The sequence below is a fragment of the Sinohyriopsis cumingii genome, chromosome 18, assembly GCF_028554795.1.
Source record: "Sinohyriopsis cumingii isolate HCF-2022 chromosome 18, ASM2855479v2, whole genome shotgun sequence".
NCBI lineage: Eukaryota > Metazoa > Mollusca > Bivalvia > Unionida > Unionidae > Sinohyriopsis > Sinohyriopsis cumingii.
This window is the reverse complement of record NC_142978.1, coordinates 98,440,232-98,465,178: the sequence shown is the minus strand read 5'-3', so window position 1 is coordinate 98,465,178 and position 24,947 is coordinate 98,440,232. Positions and strand designations below refer to the sequence as shown.

The 24,947-nt window shown below is 35.0% G+C and overlaps 1 protein-coding gene across 1 annotated transcript in view; it reads left to right on the top strand.

Annotated features, from left to right (window-relative positions):
- LOC149777567 (coiled-coil domain-containing protein 63-like) overlaps positions 1-24,947 on the top strand; it is an 86,885-nt gene that overhangs the window by 15,226 nt on the left and 46,712 nt on the right. The window contains exon 5 of the mRNA XM_089940809.1: positions 3,704-3,885. Coding sequence (XP_089796935.1) covers positions 3,704-3,885 — 182 coding nt within the window. The remainder of the gene's footprint in view (positions 1-3,703; positions 3,886-24,947) is intronic.

Below are 24,947 nucleotides of genomic sequence, written 5' to 3'. Positions count from 1 at the left end.
TGTACACATTTGAAATAGAGACATCAGTGTTTGGAATTTGATTACAATGGTCTGTACACATTTGAAATAGAGACATCAGTGTTTGTTATTTGATTACAATGGTCTGTACACATTTGAAATAGAGACATCAGTGTTTGTTATTTGATTACAATGGTCTGTACACATTTGAAATAGAGACATCAGTGTTTGTTATTTGATTACAATGGTCTGTACACATTTGAAATAGAGACATTAATGTTTGGAATTTGATTACAGTGGTCTGTACACATTTGAAATAGAGACATTAATGCTTGGAATTTGATTACAATGGTCTGTACACATTTGAAATAGAGACATCAGTGTTTGTTATTTGATTACAATGGTCTGTACACATTTGAAATAGAGACATCAGTGTTTGGAATTTGATTACAATGGTCTGTACACATTTGAAATAGAGACATTAATGTTTGTTATTTGATTACAATGGTCTGTACACATTTGAAATAGAGACATCAGTGTTTGGAATTTGATTACAATGGTCTGTACACATTTGAAATAGAGACATCAGTGTTTGGAATTTGATTACAATGGTCTGTACACATTTGAAATAGAGACATTAATGTTTGTTATTTGATTACAATGGTCTGTACACATTTGAAATAGAGACATCAGTGTTTGTTATTTGATTACAATGGTCTGTACACATTTGAAATAGAGACATCAGTGTTTGGAATTTGATTACAATGGCCTGTACACATTTGAAATAGAGACATCAGTGTTTGGAATTTGATTACAATGGGCTGTACACATTTGAAATAGAGACATCAGTGTTTGGAATTTGATTACAATGGTCTGTACACATTTGAAATAGAGACATCAGTGTTTGGAATTTGATTACAATGGTCTGTACACATTTGAAATAGAGACATTACTGTTTGGAATTTGATTACAATGGTCTGTACACATTTGAAATAGAGACATTACTGTTTGGAATTTGATTACATGTCTGTAGGTCATCTTGACCCTTTGTATTTATAGCTAAGTAAAACTGTTTTGAAGAGGTGCCCATCTTTTGGATGAAAGAGTTGCTGTCTTGAGCAGACAAAAAATCAATTGACCACTAAGAGAACTCATCACATGACATTCTAGGCATTCCAGATGCCAACTGCTATGAAGCTACTTTTCTCGACTTGAAAGATAAACTTGTGTGTGAAAGTTTCAACCTGTTTCCAACATGTGTTAATTTATATGTAGGTCTCTATGATTATTTTCAACTATCTTCCAAGGTTAATGTCACAAGCAATTTGATTGCATCAGTTTCTTTCATCTGCGTGCAATCAGATGGCAGAGGGGTATTCACTGTTTTCACCTTTTACATCTAACTTTGAATATTTTTTCAATTAGAGAATAATACTCATGCTTACAGAATTAATTCTGCAATAGGTTGCCAATGAATTTCAGCAAAAGTTTTAAATAATAATACAGTGTGACCCCGCTATAACTTGGTAGTTGGGAGCCATAGAACCTGACCGTATACATGTATTTTTCTCGCACATGAATTTTGTTGTTGAAAAGTATGAAGAAAAAAAGCGCAAAAAGTTTATTGTTATTTTGGGGAAGAGATCGCACATGAATAATACAAGATGATCATGGAGTGGCTCCTGACATTTTACATGTATTTTTTTCGCATAGAAAAAATAAGTTTTTTCTTCTTAAAAGTACAAAAAATAAAGTGTAGAAGATTTATTCTAGGATTGCGTAGGGCTTTACCAATTTTGGAAACTGCAATTTTATTTTCCTTATTGGTGGCAAAATGTACCATCTGGCGATTTTTTTTCTTTTGGTGACATTGTTGGTTGTTTAAACTTGTATATACAACCATTGGTTTGGAGTGGAGAAAAACAGTCCCCATGAATGGAAGCCGCAAACCCGATATAAAATGCACTGAAATTTATCTATTGTTACATAAACAATTTCTTTGTCCATATTGACAAACCATCTTAACAGTGCATTGTTATATCATAATCCACTTATCTTGACATCTAGCATGAGTACTGTATGTTATGAGATATCCATTTATTGTTGTTGTTGTTGACATTTCTGGTAGCGGAGATCAACCGGACGAGGCATTATCTCGCAATCTATCTTTTGTCAGATTTTCGGCCACTCGCTAGTAATTAACATATTTACATACTCTACATTTCTTTCCACTCAGAATTAAATCCTTCAGAACACCCACATGTTCTGTAGTAATCCTCGTCACCAGACCACAACACCTGCGTCTCTATCGTCCGTTGACTCTTTGTTAAATTGAGTGGAAGGCAGCTTCATTCCGTAACCACACACACAAAAAAAATCTTTTTGGTTTATTCAGTAGGCAGGGAGGAACTGTAACTACGATCAACCAAACAACAGCCAATTCCTTTTTTTTAAAATGTACTCAGATAAAATAGTTTGCTGAAATTTCAACGAAAATTTTACCTTTGACACACCGACTGTTGTGAAAACGTACTAAGCAAATGAAAAAATCAGTCTCAGTCATGCAATACAATTATTTGATGTTGCCGCCACAATAAGAAACAGGCATTTGTATGGTTCTCTAAAGCTGGCTTTTAGCGGTGACTCCAATAATGCATACATATTTCAACAAGAAAAGCCGACTACAATCTTCAATAAAAACAAAGACCTTTTCTTCAAAAAAGTCGGTACCAAACTTAAATAAAAGCAATGGATTCTGATGAAGTTTTTCATTTTCCAATGTGACTGGAACACATTTACTGTGCCGTGAAAGTTTCCTTTTTGCAGGGAAAAAGTTTGTGCTTACGAATGCTACCAACTGCGGCTTAAAACGCAAACTAACTTTTACCGACTTGGGGTGTACTGAAAAGTAAATGTGCTTCATCATTCGTTACGTGATTGTGCTATGTTTATCCACTTAATTCAGACCTATATGACCTGTGACAAAATTATTGAATATTTTAAATCTGTGTGGATTTTTTTGATGGAATTACTTGTATTGTGGATTCAATGTATGTGATGAGATTCACGGGTGAGTACACGATGTTTATACTCTATTCATGCTATACATAAGACATGTATACATAAACAGTATACACGTATATGTACCAATCCATGCATCAATTTAAGATGGTAACTGTGCCAAAGAAGAACGTATTTACTGCCATTTATTACCTACCCCCCCCCCCTGCATATTTGTTGGGGTACATGCATAATTTTCTTCAGCTAACTGACCTGGTTGCTTATAACAAGGTTCGGTCCATAACACAGTCGGGTTCTATGGCTCCCAACTACCGTGTTATAGTGGCACTGTAATAATAATAATAATAACATTATTTAAAAAGTTCTCAGCAAATGGTGTTACCTAAGTGCAGTAATTTCCCAAAATCAACAATAAGAAGTAAAGAGCATATTTTTAAAATACCCAGGACCACCCAACCAATTTTATTGGGAAAATAATTAACTTAAAAAAAAATGTTAAACAACTTTTAAAACAGTAGGTACCAAAAGATTTTTAATCACTGAATATACCTTTTCTGAACCCACCCCCATTTTTATAATTGGAATACTCTGGCCTCCGTCACATGGTCAGTTCTTAACTAGAACATTCTGTATCTCAAATATTTTGCGATACTGTTTCTACATTAATGAAATTTCCAGTTTATATTTCAAGTTCTTAATTTAAACTTTTTAATTACATCCACAGGGTTTGATAAAGTTCAGTGAACAACTTGCAAGAAATAAAGCTCTTCGTGAGGAGATTGACCACTTGCGGCGAGATAAGGCAGTGTTTGACAGTTTATACCAAAAGCTGAACAAGAACCTGGAGGAAATGAAGAAACAAATCAGTACCTTCATTCAGGAAGCTACACAAGCCTATGAGGAAAGGTAATCATTTTTGTATCACATGCCGCCAATCCCCAGATTGACTCACGTCAAACATGCTGCCAATCCCCAGCCCTACTGAGGTCAAGCATGCTGCCAATCCCCAGCCCTACTCAGGTCAAGCATGCTGCCAATCCCAAAATCAGTAACTTCATTGAGGAAACCACACAAGCCTATCAGGAAATGTAATCGTTTTTATTCCTGGTGACTAAGGAAAATATCTTTGTCATTGAGGAGAATGTCTCTGTGTCATGGAGAGGAATGTCTGTCTTTGACAAGAATGTATGTTTGTCACTGAGGATAATATCTGACACTATAATAAGAGTGTCTCTGTATCACTGAGAAGAATAATTAATACCTGTGACATGGAAAAGGGCAGATGCAGGAGATATGGGTTACAAATGCAGGAGTTTAATGCTGGAGATTGCAGATTTGAATATTTATGTATCCTGAAAACAACTTTTTTAATCTAAATTTGATATCATTTCAGAATATTTTAAGTATCAGTGTTAAGCAAAATCAAATGCCTAACATCCAAGGAAAATAAAATTATTGGTAATGAAAATGTTGTAAGTGTCTTGTTGGGATCAGTTTTAGTTAGTGTGGAAAAGTTAGGAAATTGTTTTTCCCATACGCTCTTTTTAACCCTTTACCTCATAGAGCATAGTTACAAAGTGCAGCGCGCTATGAATAGAACACCTGTTACCTATTCAACTCCATACACATAGGACTGCCTGTTAACTGTTAAGCAATGTAGTATATGTTACGTTTAACAGCAATTTTAACCATTTTACATTTTTGGTACACATTTATTATGTGTGGAAAAATTTAAGAGTAAAGTCAAATTGTTATAGCTGTGTAATTATTTTTTACAGAAGAATTTTTTATGTGCTTTAAAATCTTGAGAGAACTTGTTCACCATGTCAGTGAGGCCGCGTGACCAACCATAGCTGCCATTTCTCATACCCAAAATTTACAAGTTTTTTGTCTGCATCTTCATCACTAAGTCATCTGAATTTGATAATTTATAAAAACTAATTGCTGCCTACATCAATATCAGAGACTTTACCTAAGTTATTGAATCTTTCATAGTTGTGATTCTAATTGTGAAATCTTCGTAAGTACTGAATGAAATCCGCGACCTCCATTTTGGAGAGTGGGGAATACGACCCAGTTGCTTTAAATAGCAGATATCGACTAGTGCATAAAAGTGACCAAAGACATTGCATGAGGTAAAAGTTAACTTGTTACAGGATAAAGCCATACTTTGTACAGCAGAAATTATAGCTAACCTCAGTTTTGAACTTATTAAAACCCTGAAAAAGCAAATTTCACCATCCTAATTTAGTTCCTTTGTACATGGAAAAGCTTGACAGACCATTTATACCCCAAGTCCTACAGAAACACGAATTGTTCATAAATTCTGCATACATTTTGAGTCTGACCAGGGGTAGTATACATATACCATTCTAAATGCTGTCTGTCATTATATAGCTGAAATTACTAATTTTTAAAGTTTAAAGATTAAAAAATGTTTTGTGAGGAAAAGATGGCCTTTTATGCATTCTATCCACACATTTACAGAATCTTGTTAGAAACCAGTCTGCTAGGGACTGTTCCACCAGTGCAATAAGTTATTCAGTTTGATTAGGACTTGACATGTGTAAACAAAAAGATGTGTGTATTTTTACTTTGGAGACTTTAAGGCCAAATGCCACTCATTTAGAAGCCAATGTATGAAAAAAAATTGAAATCTGCTGATTTGATGGCTTGTCATATGTATGGATCTGGAAAAAGTATCCTGTACTGATTTGATGGCCTGTCATATGTATGGATCTGGAAAAAGTATCTTGTACTGATTTGATGGCCTGTCATATACATGGATCAGGAAAAAGTATCCTGTACTGATTTGATGGCCTGTCATATACATGGATCTGGAAAAAGTATCCAGTACTGATTTGATGGCCTGTTATATACATGGATCAGGAAAAAGTATCCTATACTGATTTGATGGCCTATCATATACATGGATCAGCAAAAAGTAACCTGTACTGATTTGATGGCCTGACTCATATACATGGATCAGGAAAAAGTATCCTGTACTGGTCTGATGGCCTGTCATATGTATGGATCAGGAAAAAGTAACCTGTATTGATTTGATGGCCGGTCGGTCATATGTATGGATCAGGAAAAAGTAACCTGTACTGATTTGATGGCCTTACTCATATACATGGATCAGGAAAAAATATCCTGTACTGATTTGATGGCCTGTCGTAGATATGGATCTAGAAAAAGTATCCTGTAATGATTTTATGGCCTGTCATATGTATGGATCTGGAAAAAGTATCCTGTAGTGATTTGATGACCTGTCATATGTATGGATCTGGAAAAAGTATCCTGCACTGATTTGTTGGCCTGTCATATGTATGGATCTGGAAAAAGTATCCTGTACTGATTTGATGGCCTTTAATATACATGGATCAGGAAAAAGTATCCTGTACTGATTTGATGGCCTGTCACATGTATGGATGAGGAAAAAGTATCCTGTACTGATTTGATGGCCTGTCATAGACATCTGGAAAAAGTAACCTGTACTGATTTGATGGCCTGACATAGATATGGATCTAGAAAAAGTATCCTGTACTGATTTGATGGCCTGTCATAGATATGGATCTGTAAAAAGTATCCTGTACTGATTTGATGGCCTGACTCATATACATGGATCAGGAAAAAGCATCCTGTACTGATCTGATGGCCTGTCATATGTATGGATCAGGAAAAAGTAACATGTATTGATTTGATGGCCGGTCGGTCATATGTATGGATCAGGAAAAAGTAACCTGTACTGATTTGATGGCCTGACTCATACACATGGATCAGGAGAAAATATCCTGCACTGATTTGATGGCCTGTCGTAGATATGGATCTAGAAAAAGTATCCTGTAATGATTTTATGGCCTGTCATATGTATGGATCTGGAAAAAGTATCCTGTACTGATCTGATGGCCTGTAATATACATGGATCAGGAAAAAGTATCCTGTACTGATTTGATGGCCTGTCATATGTATGGATCAGGAAAATGTATCCTGTACTGATTTGATGGCCTGTCATATGTATGGATCAGGAAAAAGTATCCTGTACTGATTTGATGGCCTGTCATATACATGGATCAGGAAAAAGTATCCTGTAATGATTTGATGGCCTGTCATAGATATGGATCTGTAAAAAGTATCCTGTACTGATTTGATGGCCTGACTCATATACATGGATCAGGAAAAAGCATCCTGTACTGATCTGATGGCCTGTCATATGTATGGATCAGGAAAAAGTAACATGTATTGATTTGATGGCTGGTCGGTCATATGTATGGATCAGGAAAAAGTAACCTGTACTGATTTGATGGCCTGACTCATACACATGGATCAGGAGAAAATATCCTGCACTGATTTGATGGCCTGTCGTAGATATGGATCTAGAAAAAGTATCCTGTAATGATTTTATGGCCTGTCATATGTATGGATCTGGAAAAAGTATCCTGTACTGATCTGATGGCCTGTAATATACATGGATCAGGAAAAAGTATCCTGTACTGATTTGATGGCCTGTCATATGTATGGATCAGGAAAATGTATCCTGTACTGATTTGATGGCCTGTCATATGTATGGATCAGGAAAAAGTATCCTGTACTGATTTGATGGCCTGTCATATACATGGATCAGGAAAAAGTATCCTGTAATGATTTGATGGCCTGTCATAGATATGGATCTGTAAAAAGTATCCTGTACTGATTTGATGGCCTGACTCATATACATGGATCAGGAAAAAGCATCATGTACTGATCTGATGGCCTGTCATATGTATGGATCAGGAAAAAGTAACATGTATTGATTTGATGGCTGGTCGGTCATATGTATGGATCAGGAAAAAGTAACCTGTACTGATTTGATGGCCTGACTCATACACATGGATCAGGAGAAAATATCCTGCACTGATTTGATGGCCTGTCGTAGATATGGATCTAGAAAAAGTATCCTGTAATGATTTTATGGCCTGTCATATGTATGGATCTGGAAAAAGTATCCTGTACTGATCTGATGGCCTGTAATATACATGGATCAGGAAAAAGTATCCTGTACTGATTTGATGGCCTGTCATATGTATGGATCAGGAAAATGTATCCTGTACTGATTTGATGGCCTGTCATATGTATGGATCAGGAAAAAGTATCCTGTACTGATTTGATGGCCTGTCATATACATGGATCAGGAAAAAGTATCCTGTAATGATTTGATGGCCTGTCATAGATATGGATCTGTAAAAAGTATCCTGTAGTGATTTGATGGCCTGTCATATGTATGGATCTGGAAAAAGTATCCTGTAGTGATTTGATGGCCTGTCATATGTATGGATCTGGAAAAAGTATCCTGTACTGATTTGATGGCCTGTCATATACATGGATCAGGAAAAAGTATCCTGTACTGATTTGATGGCCTGTCATATACATGGGTCAGGAAAAAGCATCCTGTACTGATTTGATGGCCTGTCATATACATGGATCAGGAAAAAGTATCCTATACTGATTTGATGGCCTGTCATGTACATGGATCAGGAAAAAGTATACTGTACTCATTTGATGACCTGTTATATACATGGATCAGGAAAAAGTATCCTATACAGATTTGATGGCCTGTCATATGTATAGATCAGGAAAAAGTATCCTGTAGTGATTTGATGGCCTGTCATATGTATGGTTCTGGAAAAAGTGTCCTGTATTGATTTGATGGTCTGTCATATGTATGGATCTGGAAAAAGTATCCTATAGTGGTGTTTTTATATTTTAAAAGGTAATCAATGAGCAAATAAAGCAGTAAAATCTGCTCAGCTTTTGAATGGATGATTTCTATATTATGACTTCAAATATTATTATACTTGGCAACATTTTAGAATGAAAACTCCAGTGAATAGGAACACTAAGACCATCATAATTAGAACAGTGTGTGTGTGTGTGTGTGATAACAGTGGCAAATGAATACTATGAATAAAGTAAATATCTACTCATCAAATGATCTAAGTTCATTCATAATAATGTATGTGCACCAAGAAGCACAAGTTTTCATTGTCACACAATTGATCATGATGTGTCTGAAATCAATACAGAAATTATTCTAAAAATAACATGAGGAAAAATATGTTGTGGTTTTGTTTCATTATGCACATGTTGTGTTAACATCATTAATTAGTGTTGTACAAATTTTTTACCTCTAGACTTTTCTCAGCTTTATTCCATTTGAATTGGATAAGTACTGCCTTGGTAATTAATTCACATAAACTTACCAAACATTATATACCCGACCTTCAGAAATATTCATGTATGTTATACATGAATGACAGGGGTGATTTTGTGTTTTTTCAGCAAAAAACCAAAATGTCCTAATCAAACTTGACAGTTTCAAATAAGAAACTAGATTTCCAGTTTGGAATAATAATTGTTATTATAGAAAATCATCCACAGAATCCAAGATTTACATTATATTAGGTGCAAAACTACCCAAGAAATCTCTGTAGAAAGTACAGTGTGATACTCTGTATAATTGCTTATAAGACGAGTCCTACTGCAAACTGTACGGAACCAGATCTGCAATCACATAATGTGCCAGGAGATCTGGGTCTGTGCAGTTTGTTATATTACAAGTCACATGGGTCATGTAGGCATTTAACACAGACTATTTCTGTAATGAGTGTCTTTTTTAGAATTTGATTCTTCATACCTTTTAGTGGCAAGTATTCACTTCATTTGGATTCGTATACATCCATATTCCTTTGAAAGATGCCCTGTTATGTTCATATGGCAAAATCACTGGTAAAGTATGCAGACATTTTTGGACAAATTTAACCTTAAGGTGTGATCTAGTACAATCAGGATTGAATGTCGCATGCTATGATGTCACAATGGAAGCTACACTTTTAAACAAATTCATACTGCCCTTGATTGTGATGATTCCACTTGACAAGCTCTTATTTGGCCCAAGTTTGGCAAAAATGGCCACCATTGTAAAAGTCCATAGTGATAGATAATTTTTGTCTGGAAGTTTCTTTGTGACAGTTAAGGTACAGAGCATACAATAATCAGAAATCAAGAGACTTTGGTTAAAGAAAATCAGTGTTAAATTTTAAAGGAACAATTTATATTTAATTAAAAATGAGTAAATGCGCATACATGACCCATGTGACTTAACTGTAGGAGTAATCAGTAGAACAAACAATACAGACCCTCATCTGCAGGCACATTATGAGATGGCAGATCAGAATCTTTGATCTTTTCAGTTGGACTCAGCTTATTATTGAGTATGTATGGTACAGAGTTTGAAATTCATGAATTTATGAAGAATATTTATTTTTTAAAAAATGGGTGAAATGTTACAGTGGACTTGATATGATTGGACAAAGGCTACTAAAGGCACCTGTACCTGCCATAGTAATGAGTCGATCTTTTTTTGCAATGAAAGTATTGGGACAGATAATTTTCCACAGATGAGGATAACCATCATATTAACTCCATTTCATAAAGCTGGAACAAATAATGTACCCTTCATTACTGGAAAAACATGTACTTGATTCTTTAATAAACTGTTTGAACACTCTTCTTGATGACAGTCAGTGTGACTTTGGAAATTGCAATCAAATGTGTGATGTCTAAAACTTTTATAGTTGATTCTTCTAAAGCTTCTGATCATGTAGACCATGAATTTTTAAATTAAAAAATGAAAATAGAGCACTGTAGTGAAAACCCCCTAAACTGATTTACTTTAGTTACAACAAAGCAATAAAACAAGGCTAGATAGCAATGAACTGAAAGTACTATTTGACGATGTGAACCTTAATACATGTATGGCCTATCATGATAAAATTCTTGGTCTATTTGTAGAAAAGAATCTGTGTCTATTAACATTCAACAAGTTTCAAGAAAGGTTGTTAATTGATTGGCTACTTAAGAAATCAGAACATTCATTTCTTTTCAGTGTATGGTCTGGCTTTTTATATATATTCAGCCACGTTTGGACTATTGCAATGGGATATAACATAATGCCTCAAATTCAAGTATAACAAAAAAATTTTTCTAAAGGAGGGCATTCCCTTATCATTTTGAATTAGAGTATGGACAATTTTCAGGATACAATGAATTATATAAAAAAGTTTCTGCTTAGATAATGCTCAGATGATACTCCAGAGGTAAGATCTGTTAGAATTACAAAATAAATTATATCAATGACAAAGGAAGAAAATTTATTAAAAGAGCTTTCACTGTACTGGTCCGTTGGTACAGTGACCTAAGACAGATTTCTGGCATTTTGTTTTTTCATAATAAGTGTCTTAAATGGATGAAATCTAAGACAGTCAAACAGTTTAGTCCTACTTCCTTTTCTGTGCTTATTCGTCTTTTTGCAGAATAATTTTTGTGTACAGTGTATTTTATATATTTATTTGTGCTCACTGATGCTTTTGCATGCATTAATGGCTTTAAACTTGGTTTTCCAGAAAGTCTCAGTTCTTTAGTGTCAAGCCAAATTGATATCACATATACTCTATATAATATACATAACAGATTGGCTCAAGACAGATTAGTTAATGTAACTGAGTTACCTTCTCTGTTAATGAAGTGATTAGTATTATTATTATCTTACTTTGTGTTTCCTCTTGGTTGCACCCTTGAGCCATTTTAGTAATGTTTGAAAAGGTACATGTAAATATCAGTAATACACCATAAAGGGCTTAACCCACCCACCCCCAAACCTCTGGATCATTTGAACACTTGTGCCCTGCCTGCTAAGTCATTAATATGCTTGATTTTATCCCTCTGTCATTTAGTGGGCTTAAAGTTTAGCAGGATTATTGTGCTTTCATGGATCTCTAAACAAGTGAATCAGACAATATTTTAAAAAACTTTTTCATTGCGAGATATGCATTTCAATTCTAACTTTTTCATGCCGAGATATGCACTTAAAATCTAACTTTTTCATGCTGAGATTTAAATTGATGAAATGAATGATGCTCAGATACTAATGAAATTGTTGTGTATTTAGAGGTCATAGAAAATGGTTGATTTGAAAATAGTGACACTGATAATGTGCCAGAATCTGATATCAGTACATGGGATTATAGTTTGAAAGAGCATGAAATACGAGTATATGTAATCACACTGCTGTTGATCAGGTGGCTAATGGAAAGGATTGAAATGATAAATATGATCCTCTGGATCAAGTTTACAAATACACTAGCTATAGTGAACACCAGCTAAAACTTACCAATGGCCATGACTTGTAAGCAATGTGCATTTTAACACTGCAATGACTGACGTTATAAAAACACCATATCAAAAAACAAGTTATGCACGAAAAAATGAGAAAAAGCTGTGAAGTCTGGTAACCTGTTTTCAAAATGTATAAAGTATGGTACGACCAAAAGCCAGACTTAAACCATTAAACATTCATAAATGGGTTGAAATGTTTTCTGCTGAGATAATGTCATCATGAAAAATCTTATGCATTTTTATGGTAGCACATTGAATATTGCAGGCACAAGTTATAATATGTATTGACAAGGATGAATGAGATGCGAGTTTGTTAGCAAGGAATTAATTATGAGGCAAAATGTGTATTTTAATACCACTATGAATGACTGTATCCCAGAACCCATTATAAACACTACTTTGAATCTTTATTTATTCCTTTGTAACCATGCTGACTGAGTAGAGTCTAAAGGCAGAGTGCAGACTGTTGTGAATCAAGATTCCAAAGATATGGAGAAAAGTAGTCTTGTTATCAGTTTTCGAAAAGTACAAGGTAGAGTTGTATGGTAATGGAACATAAATGAGACACAAGTACATTTTACAAAGCATTATTGTTGAGCCATCATCATCTAAATGTATTTTACAGTTAATTGTTCCATCCTTGAAGGAAGCAGATGTCTTGCTGAGAAATCTTAACCTTCTTTTCTGGTATTACCTTTGGATATTGCAGTCAAGTTATAATACGTTATGACTGGGATGATTGAGATTATTTTACAGTTAATCATTCCATCCTTGAACAAAGCAATCATGAATGGGTTCAAAGGGTTATATTGGTTATCTGTTGTGCAGATCTGAACAAAGCTGATTATAATGTCATCCTAAAAAAACTTCTTACCCTGTGCTTTTCAGTGTAGTGTGTTGGATGCGGTAGGCAGTTGTTGTTGAAGTTCTAATACATGATCACTGGGATGAATGAGGTCATTATCTTTGTCTCACTTAATGTTTTTATTTTTGGTTGATTGAATTAATTACATGGTTATTTTAAAGGTTCATATTCATGGATGCTTTATCGATATTAAAACCTGATGACAATGCCAAAGTGACAGGGTCAGAGATCTCGAGCATCATCGGATTGTCTTAGATCCATGCACCATTCTCCATGTTATAACAGGTGAATAATGCGTACAGTCATTTTGCCCTGAAATAGAATTCGTCTCGTTATGGTGTTTCAGCTGAGAAGGTCTTGGACTTTTGTAATTTATGAAAAGTTTGACTCTATTCAAAAAATTATGCATTTGCCTTTAATTTTATACACTTTATTGGATACCTAAACTCACTAGTGGCAGTGTATAGCCTGGATTATACTGATGTGCCATTAGATACAGACATGCATGCTACACACACACACACACACACACCTATTACTTTCTTCTATGCTGTTTGTTAGTTATCATTTATGTTGTGGGTGACTTAGGTTTTGACGTTAGGTAGTAAATAAATTTATTGAGCAAGTGTCATAGCTAACTTTACAATTCATTTGCTGACTTCAAAAATAAAAAAAAAACACTCCAGTGTTCTAGTGGTTAGAGCAAAAAACACTCTGGTGTTTACAGCATCCCTTTCGGATGTGGGAGCTTGTGTGTTTGATTCCCAGCTGAGTCATACCAAAGACTTACAAAAATGGTACTAATATTTGCCTCGCATGGTGCTCAGCATTAAGAGTTTAGTGTTAGGACTGGTTGGCCTGGTGTCAGCATAATGTGACTGGGTGGGACATCATGCTGCATGACTGCAGCATGATGCATCACTATAAACTTTCACACTGCAGACATCGTAGCGATATGACTGAATTTTTTTTAAAGCTACGTTAAAAATCAAAATCACACAAAAAAATAAAAACAAATGTTAACAATTGAAAAATCTTTATTGCTAACACTGATATATATATATATATATATATATATATATATATATATATATATATATATATATATATAAGCATGTCATATTTTAACAAAAACTATGAATAAACAAAATATATATACTGTAATGGACAAAAAAATTCTTTTTAAATCCAGTTGAAAATTTCAGCCTTGAAAGATATCAGGTACTTGTGAGAGAACACCTGTCTTGAGAGATCACTTACTGTTTGTAGAAAGGGTGGTATCTCAGGACACGTTTTACTCTATAGAAAATCATTTAAGTAAAATGCAACAATATATGTTACAGTATTAAAATTGCATACCTATTAATGGGTGATTAGTTTGCTTAAGATCAAAACAAAATTGTAAATGTACATAAACATTTGTCCATTCTTTTAAATAGATTTTGGTACTTTTCTTCTGTTTAATTTATTTTCCAGGAATGTACAAAAGTGTATAATAATCAGAAATAAATATTTTATTTTGTTTGAACAGCTGAGAAATCTCCAGTACATTTGTTATTCTTTGTGTAGTTGTATCAGATAAGATATTCAAAATAATCACTTCAAATTACAGCAATACAAGATAACACAGAAATATCATAAAGCAAAAATAATGTCAAAAGAAATGGTGCACATTTTCTCTAAGAAAGGTACTGATACACATTGTTCTGTTACAAGGTAAATTACCTGTTTAGGTTCGTTGGTACCTAAACATATTGACTTATATGAAAATAAAGTAGATGCAGTGTAAATCAAGAAGCCGTTTCAGGCAAGCTCAATAAACATGTGGAAAACATTATTATCATTGCCATGAAGTCTTTACATTTTATGCAAATGCAGGGTCTATTCTGGAACTGAAGGTTTGGGGTTGGAGTCTGCCTTCTAGTTGACAAAAGGGAAGAAACAATAAATTTGGGCTTGCTATTAAGATGCAAAATTTCTGAGTTATGACCATTTGTTTGGTTTGGTTTGCTTTTTTGAAAACATAATTTGAATCCCACAGTTGCATTGCAGAGTAGACACTGCACATGATTTATTCAGTCACTTCATAGAGTAGACCTTGTACATGGTCAACTCAGTCACATCAGAGTATAATCCTACACTTATATACTTAATTGCTTCATAGAGTAGTAGATGCTGCACATGATCTACACAATCACTTCATAGAGTACCGGTAGACCCTGCACATGATCTACTCAGTAGCTTCACAGAGTAGACCCTGCACATATCTACTCAATCTCTTGACAGAGTAGACCCTTCACATATCTACTAAATCATGTCACACTGTAGACACTGCACATATCCAATCATATTACAGAGTAAACCCTGCACATATTTACTCAATCACTTCGCACAGTAGACCCTGCACATGATTTACTCAATCACTTCACAGAGTAGACCCTGCACATATTTACTCAATCACTTCAGAGTAGACCCTGCACATATTTACTCATTACTCAATCACTTCACAGAGTAGACCCTGCACACATTTACTCAATCACTTCACAGAGTAGACCCTACACATATTTACTCAATCACTTCACAGAGTAGACCATGCACATATTTATTCATTCATTTCAGAATAGATCCTACACATATTTACTCAGTCACTTCACACAGTAGACCCTGCACATATTTACTCAATCACTTCACACAGTAGACCCTGCACATGATCTATTCATTTGCATCATAGAGTAGACTAGGCACATGATCAACAACAAAAACTCAATGAAACATTAAAATGGCATGAAAGTAAACAGACAGGACAAGTATTAATGATTACTATGCAACAAAAGACAAGTATTAATGATTACCGGTACCACCCAACAAAAGACAAGACAAGTATTAATTATTACAAGCCAACAAAAGACAAGACAAGTGTTAATTATTACAAGCCAACAAAAGAAAGCAAAATTGGAAAATAACAGTTTGATATTAATGATATTTTTCTACAAATGGTTGCCCGTGGCAAAATCCTTGAGGTGATGGTTGACAACAATTTACAATGTCATTAAGTTAGTTTAATGTCTGTGGTTATTAAGCAAGATAAGGCTATATCTATCAACAAAATTATTAAGATGCTACGAAAACTATATACTACCATGATACCTAGGCTACTTTAAAGTTACCTGGGGAAACACTTGTGACAAGAATATTTGCAAAATAGAGTTTGCAGACTCATCCTGGAGACAATGCAATTTATGATACTGAAATGCTAACAGAAAGTGGCTAACTTATGCACAAAGCTTCAAAGAATATGACCCTATTATATCTCAAAGAACTATGTCATGGCAGAAAACAAGGCAACACTCTAAGCTTATTACTTTCAAATAAACCACCTTTCCATTTTAAAGTCAGATGAAGAACATTTTAATTAAAGTTTCAATATTTGGGGTTACTAATTTGGAACAAGATCCAAAGGAAATTAGAGAAAGTACAAATATAAATGCATTTAATTATAATCTATTTCAGTTAATGGATGAAAAGTGGAATCTTTTTGATTTGACAAATACATTGCAATTTAAAGTATGAATTCACTAACCTTCCACATTGTTGTCTCATTATTTTAATCCTGTATGCAAACAATGTACCTAGTTGGAGCATGTTCATACAAAATGTTCTGTGTATTATATCATACATGTGCATAAATGCAGCTGATTTTATTATGTCCATATATAAATTTGACTTATTTTGTTATGTCCAAATAAAATGTAGCTTCTTATGAATGCTTCTTGTATTGTGTGTATGCTCTGTGCAGTGTATGTAAATATTATAAATCAAAGATTAGTTCCATGCAATTAAATAAAATAATGTTATTATTATATTATTATTATTATTTAACACTTGTTATTCATTTGAACAAATAACATGATACAAATGTCCATAAAAAGTACAGTTCTGTTCCTACGCATCATACTCTACCCCACCAAGTTGCACTTTCATCAAATGGTGAATTGGATGAGAAAGGCGAAAGGGGTAAGGGGGGTCTTGGAACGGGTAAATCAGTTGGAAGGGGTGGAGGGGAACAAGGGGGTAAGGGGGGTCTTGGAGGGGGTATATCAATCGGAAGGGGGGGAGGGGAACAGGAGTTATAGTAGGTATCTAAATCGAACCCTGAGCTTACATTGCTTTGCTGTGACATTTGATTGGCAATATGGAGCCTGTTTAACTCGATCAGCTGCTTTAGGTGGTTTTCAGTCTGATTATCTTGGATGAGATGTTGCTGAAATGGAGTGATAGAGAAGTGCTGAGAGTTTGTATCACTACTATGATTAGGGTCTGAAGAACTGTGTTGACTGATAATGAGGGATATCCTATCTTCCAACGATCCATTGTCTGACAGTTCCATGTCTAATATGTCATGGCAGGAGGGTGAATGCCTCCTTCTGCTTGGCTGTGGCTTTTGCTCACTGGATGAAGGGGTTCTATGCCCATTTTGTGCAGGAGAATGGCTGATCTCAGAGATAGCTTGAGACCTTAAGTTCCAAGGATGTGAATGCCACTCAGAATCTTGGTGATGTGAATCATGGTTCCCACTATTGTATGTTTTGTCAGTCTTCTCTCCATTCCTGCCATACTTCCCCTCATAGCATGACTCATGAATGTGGTTTTGCTTTATGTTAGAAGATTGGGTTCCCAAGTCATTGAATGAAGTACTCTGGTAAGTCTGATTCTGTCTATCAGACATTCTGATATGTAACTGTGGTTTATCTTTTGTCCCTGAGGCAGGAGAATCAGCAGATTTGACATGAGAGGAGTGAAAGATGTGGTGATGCAAGTCTCTTCTGTGTGACTTGGATGAGTGATGTTGATCCTTGGGGTGCTTCTTACTGCCACTTTGCTTATGTTCCTCTTTCAGAGAGGTTGAAATTTTAACCTGAAGTGGTGGTGAACTGTTCTGTTTCACAGTATATAAGCTAGGGCTTGGAATAGGTTTGGGATGGAATTTTACACTTGAAATTTCCTCCATTTTCTTTTGTCTAATGCTGTGTGATTTCAAACTTTGACTTTCTGGCTTACTATGCTGAGAGATTCTCATCTGCCTTTCTACAGCAGTATTGGTGTAACTTCTGTGTAAAGCACTTTTGTTATAATTTTCATCAAACTTCTGCCTAAAAGCTTTCTCTTTGATGTGAGCACTGGGCACTGAGTCTTGTATGGATTTATGCAAATTGGACAAAGTCTTCAGTGTATTACCATGTGAAGACTCCAGTTTCGTTGGAATATTTGGTACAGGCTTCCATCTTTTAGGACTATTAGGAACACTAGGAACATGTTCATGTCTGTTTTCATGTGGCTGAACATGTTCATGTTTGAGACTTTGTTTGTGCTCTTTCTCCTTCCATTCCAGGTAATCTTTGACACTCATGGAATTGGATTTTTTCTTTTTTTCCTGCATTTTTGTTGCCAAATGACTGGCCATGTGCAATGATCCATTGTCTGACAGTGGTCGTTCTATAAGCTTTTCCTGACTGGATTTACTGTTGTATAAAATAGGCTCCTGAGGATGTGTATGCTGTTCCTGCTCTTTGTTAACTGTTCCTGATGAGGGAGAGAAGGTGGAGCTGTTATGTTGTGGTTGTGTATCAAACTTTTCTCCATGACCACTTGGTATAGGTAGACCTATATTCCCATCTGATTTTCCTACATACCTAGAATTGGTCATGGTTGAAGCACGAGGGGTATTTTCAAGTTGCTGACGTTTCTTTGGTGGGGCCTCACTGGATAATTCTTTACCTTGGACAGTGTGCGCTCTTCCTCTAGCCTTCTGTCCCATTATTTTTTTCTTTAGCTTACTTGGGCATTTGTCAAAGATATTTAGAAATTCTTGTATGCATTCTTCCAACATATCCAAGGTAATATTTTTGTCCACATAATAGTACCATTCTTTTCCTTCACAAGATTTTGGTATCTCCCAATTTGACCATTGACAGGCTAGAAGTATGCAAATACAGGCTATAGTACTTGGATTGTACTGCAGGCAGAAGGTGGTCAGATGAAGGCAGTTAGTGGCCAAAAAGTATGATGTGTGTGCTAGATCCTTGCTGGCTCGTATAAGTTGGCAGGTCTGGGCAATAACAGTGGTGGTGTGATCCACTCTTACATCAAAACCTAGAGTCTGCAGCAGAATATCCTCGTTGATGACTAGATTATGCGCTTGCTCGAAGAAGGCATCACTTTTTACATCAATTGGTTCATGATGCAGACAGACATTGGCTGCCTGGATCACGTGTTTGAGTTTTTGTGCCTGCTCTTCTACCTTAGCTGCCAAGAATATGCAAGCTGTAGCCATCTCTTGCTGTGGAAAGCGTGTAAAGGAATGGACCATGTAGAATCTGTGCATGTAGACTATGGCAGTGTTGATACAAAGCTGTGTTACTGCCAGTGTATGTCCTATATCTTGGATTAAACTGGCAGTGAGCTGTCTATAGGTGAGTTCTGTGTTGGTATCTATTCCATTTTGTTGGCTTGGGGTATTCACAAGTTGAGCCTTTGAAAAAATCCATCTGTTTCCAGCCATTTCTTCAGTGCTGGGACTGTAGTTACTTAGAATCTGTAAGTTGCTGATCGTTTACACAGTGTATCTTTCACAGATATTTATTTATTTACCCAGGGTACTTTTCACATGTATATTATTCTACACATTTGATTTAAAAGGAACTCTCTTGTGTGGTGAAGTAAGGTAAATCACCAGGATATAATAGTTCAGCCTTCAGCTATAAGACATAATACTTGTCACTCTCTTAGCTAAATTGGGTTCTTACTATGATGTGGGTATACTTTTGCCTCAGGTTGTTTTGCAATGCTTTCAAAACTGAGATGTAATGGGATATCCTCTGGTACATTTTTCTTATGCAATACTCAGTGTCAATGCAAGCTTTAATATGGTTCTTGTTTTGCCATTGAATGTCTTAAATATCCATGTATTTTCAATGGGTAGACAAATTTAATGATTGACATGGTATTTTTTTTCTTGACTTTAATGAATATTAGTGTGACCCAGGTGCTTGTTTGTCACGAGTGAATGCATGAGTGAGTGAGAGATCGATCAGTGCATGAGGCGCATGAAGGGGACAATAATATCGAGGACCATTCACTTAATAAATGCCCAAGGCACTCGTATCGTCTCTGGAGTAACCACATCTTTTTCATTGTGTTTATGCCTATAATGGTGAATGCAGTTCATGAGAAATGTGGTATCTGGATATTTAAGCTCATCATGTATGGTTCTTTTTTTTGTTTTTGTTTTGTCTAATGTATCATTGATGCTAAATAAACCCCACACCCAAGGGTGTTGTGTTCATTTCTTCTGTACAATGCCCAGCTCACATTAGTCTAATCTTTGAGTGGTTATAATAATAATAATAATAATAAATTATAATAATAATAATAGTAACAACTTTATTTAAAGAGGGTCACACAGTTAATTTGCATGGATCTAATTCATGTTGTGGCCTTCTGTTAATTGCACATTTACATATGTAGTACACAGTTACACAGTAACGAAATGCAAATACAACTCTTAATTCTTCCTGGAAGAAAATATATAATAAAACTACTGAAGAAAACAAAAACATTATTAAAAAGGTAAAAAAAAAAATATATATATATATATATATATATATATATATATATATATATATATATATATATATATATATATATAATAAACAGAAAATTATATGAAACATGCTCCAACTAGGTAAATTGTGAACATACAGTACAAACACAGTGAGGCAATTAACAAGGCGGTAGATTTTGAGAATTTATGCTTTAAGTTGTAATGTATTTGTCAAAGCAAACAGGCTTCACTTATCAATCATTTAATTGTAATCAAATGCATTTGTATTTTCACTTAAAAACATGCATTTATTAGGTCTATCTTTATATTCAGCATTTGTCATTTTGAAGAAACTGTTTTATCAGCTCAGTAGTATCTTAGTGATTAAAGAGTATTTATTTCCAAAACATTTGTCAAATACAAAGATTGGATCGGGGTATTCAGTATTAGGTATTAGTTTATTACATCATTGTTTCTCCCTCAACAAAAAATATATAACAGCATAAATAAGGTAAAAGTTGTCATTCAAGTTATCAGCTGTCAGAATTTGTTTACTTTGAGCTTGAGTTTCTTACTCGAATTTAGATGTAGATACTGATCCCATAGTCTTGAAACTGATTTAGAGAATACTGTCTGTTCCTTAATTTTCTAACTGATTTAGAGAATACTATGTCTGTTCCTTAGTTTTCTAACTGATTTAGAGAATACTATGTCTGTTCCTTAGTTTTCTAGCTGATTTAGAGAATACTGTCTGTTCCTTAGTTTTATAACTGATTTAAAGAAAACTATGTCTGGTCCCATGGGAATACTGGGCCTGATCCAATTGTCTTGAAACTGATTTAGGGAATACTGAGCCTGGTCTCATAGTTTTGAAACTGATTAGAGAATACTAGGCCTAGTCCTGTCATATGGAAACTGATTAGAGAATACTAGGCCTAGTCCTGTCATATGGAAACTGATTAGAGAATACTAGGCCTAGTCCTGTCATATGGAAACTGATTAAAGAATACTAGGCCTAGTCCTGTCATATGGAAACTGATTAGAGAATACTAGGCCTAGTCCTGTCATATGGAAACTGATTAGAGATTACTAGGCCTAGTCCTGTCATATGGAAACTGATTTAAGAGAATACTAGGCCTAGTCCTGTCATATGGCAACTGATTAGAGAATACTAGGCCTAGTCCTGTCATATGGAAACTGATTAGAGAATACTAGGCCTAGTCCTGTCATATGGAAACTGATTAGAGAATACTAGGCCTAGTCCTGTCATATGGAAACTGATTTAAGAGAATACTAGGCCTAGTCTTGTTATATGGAAACTGATTAGAGAATACTAGGCCTAGTCCTGTCATATGGAAACTGATTAGAGAATACTTGTTCTGGTCACAAAGTGTGGAAACTGAAGACAAAATAAAATTTTGCTTGAATTTTAATAAAGTTTATCATTATAACTTAATTTGGAATGGAATTTGAATCACACTAATTTTGGCATATTTGATTGATATTTGTGCCTGTATACATATGTGCCAAGATATTACAAGATTAAAATGTTCAGCTTGCAGCAAAATATAAATTGTTTCACCAATTTAATAAATTTAATTTGAAGTACCGGTAGCTCTAAAAAATTGCAAGATATTCTATGACCAAACACACCCCAAAACAAAAATGAAGCTAGCAGATATTAAGAACATACAGAATACAAGTATGAGTGAAATGATTGATATGTGGCCTAGTGGTCAGAGCTTCCACCTCAGATGCAGGCGATTATGGGTTCAAACCCTGGCTGAGTAATACCAAAGACTTATAAAAATGGTACTAGCAGCTGCCTCGCTTGGTGCTCAGCATTAAGAGGTTTAGTGTTAGGACTGGTCGGCCTTTAATTGTGTCAGGATAATGTGATTGGGTGGGACAACATGCTACATGCCTGCCACATGATGCCACAGTGCTAGACATTACTGTAAACTGCCACATTGCAGACATCTTAGCATTAATATGACTGAAAAATTGTTGAAGCTATGACAAAAATCCAACTGACACACACATTTTGGTATGTCATGATCCCTTGAAAACTTCATTTATATCTGTGTTAATAACCACATGGATAGGTCATGGTCCCTTGAATACTTCATAGATATCTGTATTGATAACCACATGGTTAGGGAATGGTCCTTGAACACTTCATAGATATCTGTATTGATAACCACATGGTTAGGGAATGGTCCTTGAACACATCATTTTTATCTGTTGATAACCACTTAATAATAATAATGACGACTTTATTTAAAGAGGGTAACACAATTAGCTAAGAATTAATCTACCTTGAGGCCCTCATACAAAGGAATTTATTTATTTTAGTTACATCTCTGAAGCCACTGTATATATTAGGTTTGGAGGAAGGAAATAGAGTGAGCATTTATAATCTCAACTGGAATACTGTTCCAGAGCAAAGTTCCAGAGTATTGGAATGTTTTTGGAATAATTCCTTATTTGGTCCGGGAATTTTATACTGTTTGGTAGACATGGATCGCAGTTCGGGACTATTGCTAGATAGCATGGATAGGTCATGATCCCTTGAACACTTCACAGATATCTGTATTAATAACCACATGGATAGGTAATGGTCCCTTGAACACTTCATTCATATTGATAATGAAGGGACCATGACCTATCCATATAGTTACCACATTAGTATTTGAACACTTCATTGATATCTATATTGATAACAACGGATACGTCATAGTCCTTTGAACACTTCATTTATATCTGTATTGATAATAACAATGGATACATCATGGTTCCTTGAACACTTCATTTATACCTGTATTGATAACAACGGATACGTCATAGTCCTTTGAACACTTCATTCACACTGGAATCAATTAATTGTATTTTGTGATCATTGGGGTGTTTTGATCTATTTATGATTGCAAGCTTACATGTGGACATTTTCCAGTCAAAGCATATGCAGGTCTCCCAGTCATTCCTATATTTCATTACAGTCCCTATAAAATCATTGTATTTTTTTAAATACAAAATCCCCATATTTAATGCTATATTTATTATGAAAAAGCACATGCTGTATTTTAAAAAATATACAGAAAATGGATAAAAAGAACACACAATGTCCATGATGCTGGTGAGGATTACTAGCTGTCATGGGTTGTACATGTATAAAAATAATGTAATTATTTAAAGATGCTAACAGTTAGTTGAGCACAACTAGTCTCCCTAGAGGACCTCAACTATTTAAACAAAATGGTAAAGTATTATTTATTGTATTCAAGTAAAGTGTCTTAATGTAAGTCTATGGAATAGGGATGTTCTTGAAGGATCCTTAGGCAGGCCTGGAGGAGAGGAGAATCATAGAAATCATCCCTTCAACATTTGTCTGGAGGTGTGTGATTAGAATCTAGTGAGCATTGTCTGGATGCCACAAGATTTAAGATTTTTGTCGTTGTTGTTGTAGGGTTTAATGCCATTTTTCAACACAAGATAAGGCTATACATGGCGGCCAGTATTAATGGTGGAGGAAGAACCCGGGAAAACCCCGGAAAGAACCACCGACCCATGAGAAGCTACTGGCAAACTTTCTCACATACCCACATTAGCCGAATCCGAAACTCGGACACACGCAGAGGTGAGATGGCAGTGATCCATAACGGACAGCGCTTTAGACCACTCGGGGTCCTGGATGCCACAAGATAAATATCATCCAATATGCTGATGGTATATATATATATATATATATATATATATATATATATATATATATATATATATATATAATTTGTATTTTGTTAGATTTTCTCCATGATTATGTTTTGTATATCTGTATTTTTCCTTGACCTTTGTCCAAAGTCAAGTTAACTGTGTACCTGACCAGTGACATATTTTGTAAATAACCCAATGCATAGCTATGAATATGAGTATAGATTGAATATTCGGATCATTATTAATAGTAGACATGTTTCTTCGGTTTGTGTTAAAGATGCAGTCTTTATTTCTGACCTTAGAAAATTCTAGAAAGGAAATTTCCCATTATGCTGGCAGAGTATTTCCAGAACCTGGCTGTACATTTTCAAAGGTTTCCTAGGAAACCTCAGATAAATGTTCCTAGGAAAAATCTTTGAGTATTGGTTGCTGATTTTCCAAGGTACAAGTCCAAGGACAAATATTTTTTAAACCAATGTCCAAGATTTTTATTGTGAAACATTCTGGGTTGACCTCGGACTTACAAGTTTTTTGTAACCAATACTCCAAGGTTTCCTAGGAATCCTCGGACATGTCCAT